General features: G+C 36.4%; 1 protein-coding gene and 1 pseudogene across 2 annotated transcripts in view; one reads left to right on the top strand and one right to left on the bottom strand.

Moving 5' to 3' along the window:
- APOO (apolipoprotein O) overlaps positions 1-14,456 on the top strand; it is a 52,166-nt gene extending 37,710 nt beyond the window's left edge. Inside the window, exons 8-9 of one of the 2 annotated variants that reach the window (XM_016165709.2) lie at positions 8,755-8,820; positions 14,193-14,456. In XM_016165709.2, coding sequence (XP_016021195.2) covers positions 8,755-8,790 — 36 coding nt within the window. In that variant the 3' untranslated portion in view covers positions 8,791-8,820; positions 14,193-14,456. The remainder of the gene's footprint in view (positions 1-8,754; positions 8,821-14,192) is intronic. The other variant, XM_016165716.2, reaches the window with a different exon arrangement.
- Positions 3,545-3,661, bottom strand: LOC118608020 (annotated as a pseudogene).
- Positions 14,457-14,882: the final 426 nt, after the last annotated feature.

Below are 14,882 nucleotides of genomic sequence, written 5' to 3'. Positions count from 1 at the left end.
CTTTTGGTTGTAAATAAAGAAATTTGTGGGCACTATTTAAAACAAGGCCTTGAAATTTTAAGTGGTATGAATGATGGATGGCTCACTTCTCAATTACATTATTTTTCATGAAGCTATATTACTCTCAAAGACTCTAAATAAGTATGGCATTTTCTTGCTCTGCCAATCCCTTTCCTCTTTTGGGAATTAATTCTAAATGTTTGCACTAAATCTTCTACCAATAAAGTTTAGATGAGGTGGTCTTTCAGTTCAGTCATTGTCATTGGTCAGTTAAAAGAAATTTATCTGCTTCAGCTAAAGTGAGCTCTTTGTCAGAACTGTGAAGCAAAGTTGGATGTGTCCAGAAATACTGATTGTAAAGTGGTCTAGGGATCATTTTTGTTTGAGATGAAAGAACATATAACATACAGTTGACCCTTGAACAACACAGGTGTTAGGGGTGCCAACCCCCACGTAGTTGAAAATCCACGGTTAACTTTTGACTCCCCCAAAATTTAGTTGTCCCTTGGTATCCTTGGGGGATTGGTTCTAGGACCCCGATGGATACCAAAATCTGAGGATGCTCAAGTCCCCTGTATACAATAGCATAGATCAATGCATACAGTCAGCCCTCCACATATGTGGACTCCCAACTGTAGATTGAAAACAGTACAGATATTTATTGAAAAAAGTCATGTATGAGTGGACCCACATGGTTCAAACCCATGTTGCTCAAGGATCAACTTTATATATACAGTTTAAAATTCAACAGTATACCAATACTGTTGAATTGATATACTGTTGGTATACTGTGAATTGGCCATACATAATGCCAATCACACATCCACCTTTTAAAATAGGAAGTTATCAATGCCTTCCAAGTTCTCCATGGGCCCTTTTATCTTTCCAGAGGGAACCATTATCCAGCATTTTGTGTTTTTCATTCCATTGTTTTTCTTTAAACTTTTCTTTTAGTTTAACCACAGATGTATGTATTCTAAAACACTGTAGTTGAACTTACCTGTTTTTTGCCTTTCTAATATAAATATATCAAAAACACATATATAGAGTTTATCTAGATGGAATCTTACTATACATATTATTTTGTAACTGATTTTGATCCCTTACCATATTTAGGGGCCATGTATGGCTGTGGTTTATTCATTTTCACTGCTGTAAAGTATTTCTTGGGGAAAATACTTATGTTAATGGCTGGTTGGGTGGTTATAAGTGTATTGTTGTTGCACACAGAGCTGTGAGCATTTTAATGCCTGTGTCCTGGTTTATTAAGAGTTTTTCTAGCTTGGAATTTCTGGTTCTTGGGGTCTGCACATCACTTTTGCTAGATGATGCCAAGTAGGTTTCCAAAGTGGTTATTTCTATTTTTGCCAGTCTGCTGGCTTTAAAGTAGTTTTTCATTGTGAAGTGTGTGCATGTTGGGGTGTGGGTTTACTTTATTCTCCAATTTTTTTGGAAAAAATTTTAAAACCACAGAACAGTTGCAGGCATGCTGCAATGAATATGCCTTTCACGTAGATGCACCGATTAACACTTTGCCACATTCACTTTTTACACACAAGTGGATGCTTACATACTCATGGTATTTTATTTTTCAGAACCATTTGAGAGTGAGTTGTAGATATTGTGCTTTCCACCCATATCTAATTTAGCATGTATGTCTAAAGAACATGGACATTCACTAATATAATCACATACCATTATTGTACTCAGGAAAGGTGACATTTCACTGTTTACATAAACATTACCTAATATACATTCCGTCTTCTGATTTCCCTAGTTGCCCAATTATGTACTTTCCTTCAACAACTTTTTATTTCTTTTTATAGCCAAGGAAATTATTATAAGGAAAACACCCTTGTAATCATCATCTAGGACCAAAAAAAAAAGAAAACAGAAAAAATAGAACTTCGCCAGTCACCCCAGAAGCTCCTGAATATAGTAATAACTTGTCTATCTTTATGGCTTTATTTATCTCCATCACCTTAGTCTTGCCTGTTATTATTTCTGACTTCACATGCCTTTTAAGTCATTTTTTTCTTTTTTGTCTTTTAAGTCATTTTTAATCTACAGGCTCTCTCTTTCCATCTGTTTATTTTCCTTACCATGCATCTGTTAAAAGAACTTGGCACGTTGGACCTGTAAAGTTTCCAACAGTTTGGGTTTTGCTGATTGTACACTTTGGACACATTCAGTTGAACAAGTTCCTGTCTTCTCTGCATTTCCATTGGTGGCTGGATCCAGAGGCTGCTTAATCAGGTTTCATGTCTTATCCCGTTGGCAAGGCTATAGACCTGTGTAGGCACATAAATCTAGTTTTTACTTTACTCTTTTGGTGTTAGTGGCTGTTGATGCTCAATGCCTAAACCCATTGGTTCACTGAGGAGTAGAAAATGGTGTTTTTCTACTTCTGTCATTTCATTTTCACATATTAGCTGGAATAGTCTAATAAGGAACCACATTCCCTCATCTACTATTTAGTTATCCAGTTATAAGAAAGAGACGATGAATGCTTGATTTTTTCCTATTTATCCAGTTTTATTGAATTGGTTCCCTTTCATCTTCAGAAGGTCACCAATTAGTTTTTTTTAATATCATGCTGAATTTGTAGATTTAAACATATTTGAGTTTGAATGCTTTCTAATTCTTATCCTTATTGAAGTTCAAATGGTCCCATTTTGGCTACTAGTAGTTGGCTCTGAGTACTTTTGACATGACCCAAGTAGTCTATGATACTTTCCTTGCTATCGAAATGGTCCCAGAATTTCCCACTGTTTTTATAATGTATGTTTCCTTGATTACTAATGAGGTTGAGCATCTTTTCACATGTTTATTGGTTTCTTCTTCTTAAAGTGACTTTTAATGTCTTTTGGCCACTTTTTGTATAGGTCATTTGTTCTTTTCTTAAAGATTTATAAGGGGTCTTTATTTTTTTCCTGGATACTAATATTTTTGGTCACATGTTTGTAGACGTCTTCTCCCAATTTGAGGCTTGTCTTTTCAGTTTTGGTGTCTTTTGATAATAAGTGTTTTTTTTTTTAATTTTTAAATTTTAATTTTTCAATTAGAGTTGACATTTGATATATTAATTTCAGTGTACAGCATAGCGGTTAGACATTTATATAATTTACGAAACGATTCCCCCCCAGCAAGCCTAGTACCCACCTGGCACTATATATAGTTATTACAATATTCTCGACTTTGTTCCCTGTGCTGTACTTCACATACCCATGACTATTTCGTAACTACCAATTTGTACTTAATCTCTTCTCCTTTGTCACCCAGCCCCCCAACCCTCTCTCATCTGGTAATCACCAGTTTGTTTTCTGTATCTATGAGTCTGTGTTTTTATTTCATTTGTTTATTTTGTTCTTTAGAGTCCACGTGCAAGTGAAATAATATGGTATTTTTCTTTCTCGGTCTGACTTATTTCATTCAGCATAATACCCTCTAGGTCCATCTATGTCATTGCAAATAGTAAGATTTTTTTTTTAATGGCTAAATAATGATGATCAGAAGGGTTTTTTTTATTATTTATTATTATTTATGCCTACAGCACCTGGTCTTCCTAGGTGGTTTCCCATCCAAGTAACTAATCAGGCCCAACTCTGCTTAGCTTCCAAGATCAGACATCGGGCTTGTTCAGGGTGGCATGGCCGTAGACCATGAACCGTGGCTCCACTGGGGTGTGAATCCAGGACCTTCTGCATGTAAAGCAGATGTGCTAACCGCTACACTATGGAACCATGTCCCCAGAAGTTCTTATGTAGTTGATTTATTGATTTTTTTCCCATTATAGTTTTCACTCCTTAATTGTAGTTGCTTAATAAAACCATGGGGCTATTTATTGATTGTCCATTGCTAATTTGAAACCCTTTCAGAATAGTCCCAGCCCAAGGTCTGAGTATCAGAAGTGGAGGCCATTTGTGGGTGTCAGGCCCCAGGGTCACAGATGGCTCTTTTGGAGTTGTTCTGTAATCAGCCAAACACAGCAGTATGTCTCAGTAAATGTCGTGTTCAGTTTTCACTAGGTTTTAAAATAATGTGACAGGTTACTATCAAAGAATTGTAGAATAAGTGTTAGAGGCCAGCAGTAGCTGAAAAGAAAAATCTTCATTCTTCAAAGAGCAGGAAAATACATAAGGAACTATAAAATCTATTACTAACATGAAAACTGAGCAGAACTTCTGAAGCTGAGCTCCTAGTAGTTGTATTCAGACCCTTGCTGGCTCAGCAGGACAATGAAAGGGAAGCAGCAGCTACCACCCTGAGTAAATATGCCCTGTTTTCTCTTCCTCCATCTGAAATTCCTTAGCTTTCTAAACACACAATCAGTCCAGTTTAGCTGTAAGCTATGTGATTTAAATGATTTACAAATGATCATCTTTGAAATAAGCTAGTCACAAACGGAGAAATACCGCATCATGATTCCACTTATGTGAAGTATCTATAATAGTCAAATTCAAAGAAGCAGAGAGAGAGAGTGGTGGTTGCCAGGGGTTGTGGGGTAGGAAGGGGAAACGGGGAGTTGTTCAATGGGCATAAAGTTTCAGTTACGTGAAATGAGTAAGTTATAGAGATCTGCTTGACAACGTTGTGTCTGTAGTTGACCGTACTGTGCACTCAAAAATTTGTGAGGAGGGTAGATTTCATGTTAAGTGTTCTTACCACAATAAAATAAAAGTAAGGACAATGTGGTGGGTTTTCCATAAAGCTAAATTCGTTCTGAATTTGTACCCTTTGTAATTTTCATTGTTTAAAATTCTTAAGAAAAAAAAGGCAGTAGACAATGAATGTTTTTTCTTTTTTAAAAAACATCATTACTTAGCAAAATAAAAAGTTAGAAATCCTGAAAAAAAAAAGATCATCTCCTTTTTTGAAAAGCATACCCTTTTGATGTCAGAAAAGGTGGACCAGTCAGGGTGTAGTATGGCCTGGTGGCCAAGAGAGTGGACTTCGGCCAGGGATGGGGTGGTGTTGGGCATCAGGCTCTGGCCCTGCCCCACTGCTTAGAATCTTGGAAACTTCGAGAAATTGCTCAGAGTTCTAGCAAATGTGGGTAGTAGGTCATGGGGGCAGTTTTGAGGATTAAATGAATTTATCCATGTTAGAAACACATAAAATGGACAGACTCTAGCACAATAGCTATGATAGATGTCATGTAACACCTGCACATTTTCACTTCTGCCTGAGAAGATAACATCTGACGGACAAGGGAGCCATAGGGCCTAACCTCATTAGTCCAGAATCCTCCTATCAGTGTTTTAGTTTTTTATTGCTGCCATGACAAATGGCCGCAATTTACTGGCTTAAAGTAACACAAATTTATTACCTTAGACTCCGTAGGTCAGAAGTCTGGTGCTAAATCAAGGTGTCAGCAGGGCTGCAGTCCTTTCTGGAGGCTCCAGGGGAGAATTCTGCTCATTCAGGTTGTTGGCAGAATTCAGTTCCTTGTGCTTACAGGACCAAGGTCTCTTTAGCTGGCTGTCAACCAAAGGCTCTTCCCAGCTGCTGGAGGCTTCAACATTCCTTGGCTCATAACCCTCTTCCTCCATCTTCAAAGCCAGCTACTGCAGGTTGAATCCTTTTTACTTCCCATTTCTCTGTCCCAGTCTTCTGCCTCCTCCTGAGACTATAGGAACCCGTGGGATTCGATTGGGCCCACCCAGATAATTCAAAGTAATCTCACTTACTTTCAATAAGCCTCTTTTCAACTCTTCTTGTTCTTCATTAATTACATGCCCAAACATTTTTAATACTCATCTCTAGATTCTGCCCTTTTCTATTTGTTTATCTCCAGCTGATTAGCGTCCTTAATTCCAGTGCCACCTTAGTTTACCTCTGCCACGTAATGTGACACAGTCCAGGTTCCAGGATTAGCATGCAGACATCTTTGTGGGGCCCATTATTCTGCCTGCCACATGTAGTGAACTGCAATTTCACTGGGGTGTTTGACACACCATTTATCATTAACTTTTATTACCTCATTCAAAAAGTTAAGTGACCTGCCACATAGGATAGGTGATGTTTATTGAGCACTTGCTGTGAGCTTATCCCTGGGCCCTGAATTCTTTGCTCAGAAGAGTCTGTGAGGCAGATTCTATTATCATTCCCATTTTACAAATGAGGAAACTACACTTTGAAGAAGTTAAGTAATTGATCAAAGTGATTCTACTGGTGAGGGACTCAGATTTTCAGTGGGCTGCCATACCCCAAAGGTTTGGCTGGAAATGCCCCTTTCACCTGGTAGTGCAAACAGAAATTATTGTTCATGTTTGTGGACATGGCAAGAAAATAAATTTTCTACTACAGCCTAGCCAAGTTGACACATAAAACTAAGCATCACGGTGCTGTTTAGCTTATTGCTCTAGCCATGTGTAGTCCAATAGCCACTAGCTATTGAGTACTTGATATATAGCTGGTCTGACTTGAGGTATGCTGTAAGGATATATTCACACCAAATCTGGAAGACATAGTAGAAATAAAAAGAATGTAAACTGTCTCATTTTTATATTGATTATGTGTTGAAATAATAGTTTAGATATGTTGGGTTAAATAAAATGTATTGATTAGTAAAAAACAATGAAACCCAATATGTGTTAAAATTAGATTATAAGGAGAATTATTGAGTTTTAAAATATATTAAATAAGATTATTCGAAAATGCAAAAAAATTAATTTCTGGCTTGTGTTAAATCACAAACTGTCTTTTGAAGTCAGAACGTTCTTTTTTCTGAGCTCACAGAGCTTTATGCCAAGAGAGATCTGATTTGGAATAGGGTGGATGGGCTCAATATTTCTTTAGTGAGATAGTTGACCGTCATGCTTTGTTATACTGTAAGTGAAAATTTCCTGAGCAACAGAGTTGTTTTCCTCAGCAACAGAGTTGTTTTCCTCAACCAGATAAATGTTTTTATGTGCTCATTTTCTTAATGTCCAAAAGATAAAAGAGCTTATAAATTGGCATCTTATGTTTTTGAGATTGAGATACTGGGAAGTATAGAGAGAATATATAAGGATATCAGTAGAAGTACTTGGCAAATATTATGTTAAGATAATTCAGACCTAAGTATATTTAACTAGGTAGAGAATCACATCGTTTTTATGACAGACCCAATTGTTGGACATGGTTTTCTCACTTACTTCCAATAATCTTTTTTTTTAACTCTTCTTGCTCTTCATTAATTACATCTCTAGACTTTTTTAATACTCATCAGATCTCTAGGTTCTACCCCATTCCATTTATTTATTTAACAAATGTTTGAATACTGTATGTTAGGAGGTTCTGGGGATATTGTGTCCTCATGAAGCTTCTATATTATGAAGGATTCAAATCTGAATGAAAGATTTATACAAATTAGGAACCTCATGGGTACTTTGAATGTGAATAAAATGTTCTTATCTAAATCTAAGGGCGGCAGACAGTGGAAAGCCTTGATCTAAAGGGTGAATAGCATTTAGCCAAGCAAACCTTGGGATTGTTCAGTCTAGGTCAAAGGAGACATTTTGCAAAGGTCTCATCCCAAGAAAGAGCTTGGCAAGCTGGAAAAGCAACAGAAAGAAGGCCTCTGCAGCTGTGTGTGCGTATGTGTGAAAGTTGCTCTGGAGGAATAGAGTAAGACACACAGGCACCGGATCCTGTAGAGCTCTGTTCAGAGTAACAAGTAGACCTGGGTATTGTATGATGATCCATCAAGCAATATGTATGGGCTTGTTCTCTGGGACTCCATCGTTAAGTGGATATGGTCTGTAAATAGGGTGACCATATAACTTATCATCCAAACTATGGTACTCTAGAGAAAGTGAAAGAGGGCACTATTAATTATGTTGGGACGTTGGGTATAAACCATTATAATTTGGGCAAGCCAGGATGTGTGATTCCCATGCTTAGAGACTAGTTTTCAACTACTCCAGTAAGCCTGAAGTTGCCTAGAAACCATGGTCTGAGATTACAGGGTTAGTCACATGTTCCTGCTTTCTCACTTTTTCCCTCCTTCACCCATGGATAGCTAAGAGAAGGCCACCAGGAGAACCTAAACGAAGTCTAGACCGCAGAATCACAGCCTCATTGCTTGCTTAACTGCAGCCTTGTGTTTTTCAGATTGCTATCTCATAGGAACCCAGATCTTTGATGTACATCAGGTCTTACTTACATGTTTTCAGAATTAAAGTCTTAAAAACATAAAGGAAAGAAAGAAAGGCCTTAAAGATTTAGTACATGGACTTTCCCCACTAGAAACTTTCCTACATCTCTTCTCGTAGATGACGTGACCTAACTATACATTCCCAGATGGTTGCCAGGAAGAATGGGTGTGGTTCGATTATAGCCTCTTTCAGAATAAACATGTTTTGTCATTTGGCCCCTATGGTGGATGATACCCAGAGCAGAGTACCTACAGGAAGTATCTCCATAGCTGTTAAGCATTCTTTAACAATGACCATGGCATGAAGTAGTAAAGAAATCTTTTCACTATTGATTCAAATTTTTCAATAGAATCACCTGTTTGGCTGAATGTGTATAGTGAGAATTCTTGGAGCTTTATTTCCTGCTCTCCTCTGTGCATAAGTCACTCTACAGCAGGGAACCTTAGTAATTCCTTAAGTTTTCTTAGAAATATGTCATTTTGCCTAATAATATTGAATGTTTGTATTCAGCCAAATACTGAGGACGGGCACTTTGAGGTGTTCTACTATTTCTTTAGATGTTTAATTATTTCTTTTCAAACTGTATTAATAATCTTACTTTTTGTTTTATAAGCCAGGAAATGTGAAGAATTCACCCGGAAATAAGTAGAATACTCCATGCTCTGCCCATTTTAATCAGGTAAAGAAAAGGAAAACTCTGTGGTTTTTTTGTCATTGTTAGCACCAGCTGAAATGCATTGTCTTTAATTTAATTATAGATTAATTATAAAATAATTATAACAGTTTCAACTTTATATGGAAGCATAAGAGTCAGGGCGATATTTCATTCCATTTTTAATTTCTGGGCTCAGGTGCCATGACTTACATAATTGTGTTTGTTCCTGAGATGTACCTGGGTCTTTTAGACAAGCCAGAATCTGACAGCTGTTATTTGTCTACAAAACCATTTCAAACAATTTAAAAATGCAATTATTTCTTAGGTTTATTATTTTTAAAGAACACTTCAGTATAGCGAGCATACTTATGTTCATCTGATAGTCATTCAGTAAGCATTTGTCGAATGTATGACTTTCAAGATTATATAGAGATACCGTGTCAGGGGATTCATAGGTGTAATTATCCTTTTGAAAAAAATTTTTTATTTTTACTTACAGTCGACATATGATATTATATTAGTTTCAGGTATACAACATAGTGATTAGACATCTATATGACTTACAGAGTGATCACCCTGATAAATCTAGTACCCACCTGACACCATACATGGTTATTACAATATTATTGACTATATTCCTTATGCTATACTTTACATTCCCATAAGTATATTGTAACTACCATTTGTACTTTTTAATCCCTTCTCCTTTTTCACCTAGCCTCAATCCTCCTCCCATCTGGCAACCATCAAAATGTTCTCTGTGTCTATGAATCTGTTTCTGTTTTGTTCGTTCGTTTATTTTGTTCTCTAGGTTCCACATCTAAGTGAACTCATATGACATTTGTCTTTCTCTGACTTACTACACTCAGCTCAACACCCTCTAGCTCCATTCGTGTTGTTGCAGATGGCAATATTTATTTATTTCTTTATTGTGGCTGAGTAATATCTCATCGTATATATATGCCACCTCTTTAACCATTCATCCGTTGATGGACACCCAGGTTGCCTCCATATCTTGACTGTTGTAAATTATGCTGCAATGAACATATGGATGCACATGTCCTTTCAAAGTATTGTTTTGGGTTTCTTTGGGTAAATACCCTGAAGTGGGATAACTGGGCCCTTCTTTGTCTCTTGTTCTAGCCTTTGTTTTAAAGTCTATTTTGTCTGGTATAAGTAAGGGTACCCAGCCTTTTTTGTGTGTTTCCGTTTCCATGAAACCTCTTTTTCCATCCCTTTACTTCATTCTATGTGTCTTTCGATCCAAAGTGAGTCTCTTATAGGCAGTAAAAGTAAGGGTGTTGATTTTCTATCCATTCAGCCACCCTGTCTTTTGATGGGAGCATTTAATCCATTTACATTTGAAATACTAGTTGATAGATATGTAGTTATTGCCATTTTATTCATATTTTTTCTTTTTTTCCCTCTTTTTTTCCCTCCTTTTTTCTTCTTAAAGAAGTCCTCCTTCCAACATTTCCTGTGATACTGGCTTGGTGGTGATGAATTTCTTTAGATTTTCTTATCTAGGAAGCTCTTTACCTGTCCTTCAATTCTACATGATGGCTTTGCTGGGTAGAGCAATCTTAGTTTTAGGTCCTTGCTTTTCATCACTTTGACCATTTCATGCCAAGACCTTCTGGCCTAAAAAGCTTCTGTTGAGAAATAGACTGACAGTCTTAAACGAGAGCTCCTAACTGCTTTTCTCTTGATGCTGTTAAGACTCTCTCTTTGTTTCTAACCTTTGGCACTTTTAATTATGTTGTGTCTTGGTGTGGGGCTCTTTGGGTTCATCTTGTTTAGACTCTCTGCTCTTCCTGGTGTTGTATGTCTATTTTTCACCAGTCATTATTTTTTCAAACAGGTTTTCACTTTCTTGCTCTCTCTCTTCTCCTTCTCATATCCCTATGATGCAAATGTTGGTTTGCTTGAAATTGTCCCAGAGGACCCTTAAACTATCCTCACCTTTTTGGATTTTTTTTGTTGCTGTTCTGATTAGGTGTTTTATGCTGCCTTATCTTCTAAATCGCTGATTTAGTCCTCTGCTTCATCTAATCTGTCAATTCCCTATAATGTATTCTTCATTTCAGTTATTATAGTCTTCATTTCTGGCTGGTTCTTTTTTATGTTTTGTATCTCCATTTTTATGTTTTGTATCTCTTCATTAAAGTTCTCACGAAGTTATCTACTACTCTTCCCCTAAGTTCATTGAGCATCCTTATAACCACTGTTTTGAACTCTGTTTAACATTTACTCCTTGAATAACTGCTAAGTACAAAAACACTAGTTATATTAATATTATTAAATATATATTAAAAATTGTTTAGCAACACTTGTGATTTCCTGGCAAATAGAGTAAATTGAATTTGGAAACAATCTAAATATTCGGCTGCAGGAAAATGACTCAATTATGGTATGTCCATAAAAGGAATATTATTATGTTCCAGTAATATTTAATTGCATGGGAACATGCGCACAATTATTGTTAAATGGAAGAGGAAAAGGGTAGTATGATAAATTTTTAGAGAAGATAAAGGTCAGGAAAAGGAACAAAATAAGTAGTACCCCCTTATCCACAGTTTCACTTTTCCATGGTTTCAGTTACTTGTGGTCAGCCGTGATCCAAAAATATTAAATGGAAAATTCCTGAAATAAACAGTTTACAAGTTTTAAATTGTACACTGTTCTGAGCAGCATGACTAAATCTCGTGCCATCCTGCTCTGTCCCACCCAGGATGTGAATCATTCCTTTGTCCAGCGTATCTACAATGTACCTATACTACAGTAAGATACTTTGAGAGACCAAGGTCGCATAACTTTTATTACAGTATATTGTGATAATTCTTCTATTTTATTATTAGTTATTGTTGCTACTCTCTTACTGTGCCTAATTTATAAAATAAATTTTGTTGCGGGTATGCATGTCTAGGAAAAAACATAGTGTGTATGGAGTTTGGCACTATTCACGGTTTCAGGCATCCACCGCAGGTCATGGAACATATCCCCTGCAGATCAGAGGGACTTTTGGATACATCTTTTTATAATAGGATTATGGATAATTTTTGGTTTTTAATATAACTTTCTATATTTTTAATTTTTTACAATGAATATAAATTTTATAATAAAAATAATTTTATAGCGATGTTACATTTATTGTATATCTTAGCTTCTGTTTAAAGTTCATGAAAGCCCTGGGTTTGAAGTTTTTCTTTTTCAAGCTGTCTTCATATTTCGGGAGATCCAGAGAGTCATATAATCTTAGAATTTGAGAGGGGTCATCTGGCTCAGCTCCCAGCCTCAAGCATAAATGCCCTGTAGCCCTTTGTGCTCCAACTTTTCATCTTCATTGATAGAAAACTCACCCCACAAGGTAGTCATCTTTGGACAGTTCTTATTTTTAGGAAGCTATTTCTTATACTAAAGCAAAAATATGTCTCTTCGTAAGTCCTACACAATGGTCCTGATCCTGCGTTAGGGGTTACAGAAAACAAATCCAGATCCTCTTTCACATTCTACCCCTTCATATAGTAACGGCAAGTCAGTAGGATCTTGTTAAAAGGCAGAGGCCTAAGCCCCACCCAAGAACCGGCATCTCTGGCAAGAGGGGCCAGATGTGCATCCAGTGCACTATTAGAGACTAGAGGGTGAGCAGCAAGGAAGCCATACATATCCTCCAGAGACTTCACGCTCATTGAATATGGTTATCTTTCTCTACAGGGATAACGATACATGGGATAAAGGGAAGCTATGTAAATATTCATTTTATTTTTCAGAAATATTTCAACTTATGGTATATACAATCTTGATTTCATTCTTTATTTTTTAACTATTGGAGATGTATTTTTAATTATGCAAGTGATGCATATTTGTTGTGAAGAAAAATTTTTTAGATATTTTTAAAGCTTGTCTTGTCCTCTATTCCTTTCCCAGAGGTAATATCTGTTAGTAGTTGATTGTATCATTCCAGACATTTTCTGTCTGTAAATATGTATCCATACATGCTTCTGTTTTTTTGACAGAATAGGACTATATTCCTTGTATTATTTTGCAGGTACACTGAAAGCTCCATGAAATCACATGTAATTGTAAATGCAAATTTTGCAACTACACCTAAAGAAATTAACATGAAATTTTTAGTATCATGTAATATCAAGACGGTATGCAGATTTACCTGATTGTCTCATTAATAGCTTTTTACAGTTGATTTGTTTGAATCAGGATCTAAATAAGATCTACCTATTGCATTTGACCGACAGGTCTCCTAAGTCCCTTTTAAACTATAATAGTTCCTTCTTCATTTTTCTCTTACCATTTATTTATTGAAAACCTGGGCTTATTTGGCCTTTAGAATTTCCCAATTTGAGTGTGGCTGAGTGCATCCATTTAGTGTCATTCTGTTTATCTCTTGGTTCTTCTCTTCTCTGCGTTTCCCATAAGCTGATAGTTGGATCTGAAGGCTTAATCAGATTTAGGTTCAATTTTTTAGTAAGGAAACTTCATAGACAGTGCTGTGTTTAGCTATATTGAGTGAATGAATGAATGAATTTGCTTTTTTTTTTCACTTAATATGTTGTGTACATCTTTCCCTGTTGGTATTTACAGATCTATCTCATTAGCTTGCATAATAATTTCCTAGTATGGACTACCATGATCTATTGAATCCTAGTTAATATAGGTTTCCAGTTTGTAGCTTTTAACAATGCAGTAAATCTGTTGAATTCTAAGAGAAGTCCAAGGCAGATTAATAAGCTGAGACAGAAAAGGTAAGTTACTGGTTTAAATGTTTAAGAATTTTGGTTTTATCTTAGATCAAATGAGTAGTCAGTCACTGGTCCATAAAGTATTTATAAACCTCTAATTGCTAAGTAGATTAATTTTATATTCGGAAAAAAATCAATCTGGAGAGGAGCTGATTTGTCTTTAGTGTGTCTTTAGATTGCTGTGTCCCATTCCAGAAAAGAATGATGGGGCGATGTGAGGAAAGGTATACATCAGACTGACAAGGATATAATCGTATTCTCCTCCAGCAGATGGATGGAAATGTAGTTCTTTCGTTTTCAGAAGGGATGAGATGTGATGTGTGCTGTGCCATTTAGGCATTTGTTTTTTATTTATTCATCCATCCATCTGTTTAATTATTCTCAGATGCAGAGCCAGTTGAGAATGTGAATGTAATATTGATGAAACACAAAACCTTCCTGGTGTTTAGTTACCCATCTATAAAATGGGAATAATTATACTTTTCTGTGGCCCCTTATGATCCTCAGGGCCATATAATGATAATGTAAATGTTTGATATGGTTTCTCTATTTAAACCTAAAAAATTTTCAAAATGCAAAATTTTAGTCATTTTTATTTTTTCCTGGCACAGATTACTTATGTTTTTCTTTTTCTTTTAGTTATAGGAAAACATTGGAAACACCGTACAACAAACCAGTATTTCTACAGAAAAATGGCAGAGAAGTCAGTATTGAATGTTGTAAAATGGCTTTCTTCTTCAGGAAAAACTATACTAGGCCTCTTTGTTATCTTGGGTGATGTCAAACTACAAGGGGACTAATGTGAAATCCTGTCACCTAGAGATAATGTACAAGCCTTAGTACTCCTTGTTCTCATGTTGCTATTTATATACTTAATAAAAATTCCAAATTGACAAAAAGTTACCCTGCTTTTTTTCCCCTGATATTATAAAGTGACACTTTAAGGGTATCTGGTGCCTGTAGAGTGTATGTGTGTGTATGTGTGGTGTGTGTCTCTGAGTATACATTTGTGTGGGGTATGTGTGGTATGTATATGGTATGTCTCTGTACATGTATATGCATGTGTGTGGTGTGTGTGTGTCTGAGTGTACGTATGTGCGTCTCTGTACGTGTGTGCGCGTGCGTGTGTGTGTGTGAACCATCGACTCTTCTTAGGGCACTATCAGCTGGCAATCTAGAGAGTCTAGAAGAGTGGCTCTGGAGGTGCTAGCCAGCATAAGGAACAAAACCTGTAAGTAATAGTCTACCTGACAATGATCAGAAGACATACAAAAGAAAATAGTGACCGGGCTCCCATGGGTACTGTTGCCTGCCAGCTTGTACAGAGCC

This window comes from Rousettus aegyptiacus, unplaced genomic scaffold (genome assembly GCF_014176215.1).
Source record: "Rousettus aegyptiacus isolate mRouAeg1 unplaced genomic scaffold, mRouAeg1.p scaffold_m13_p_9, whole genome shotgun sequence".
In the NCBI taxonomy this organism is placed as follows: domain Eukaryota; kingdom Metazoa; phylum Chordata; class Mammalia; order Chiroptera; family Pteropodidae; genus Rousettus; species Rousettus aegyptiacus.
Note: the sequence above shows the minus strand (reverse complement) of the source record. Positions and strands in the feature narration are given on the sequence as shown.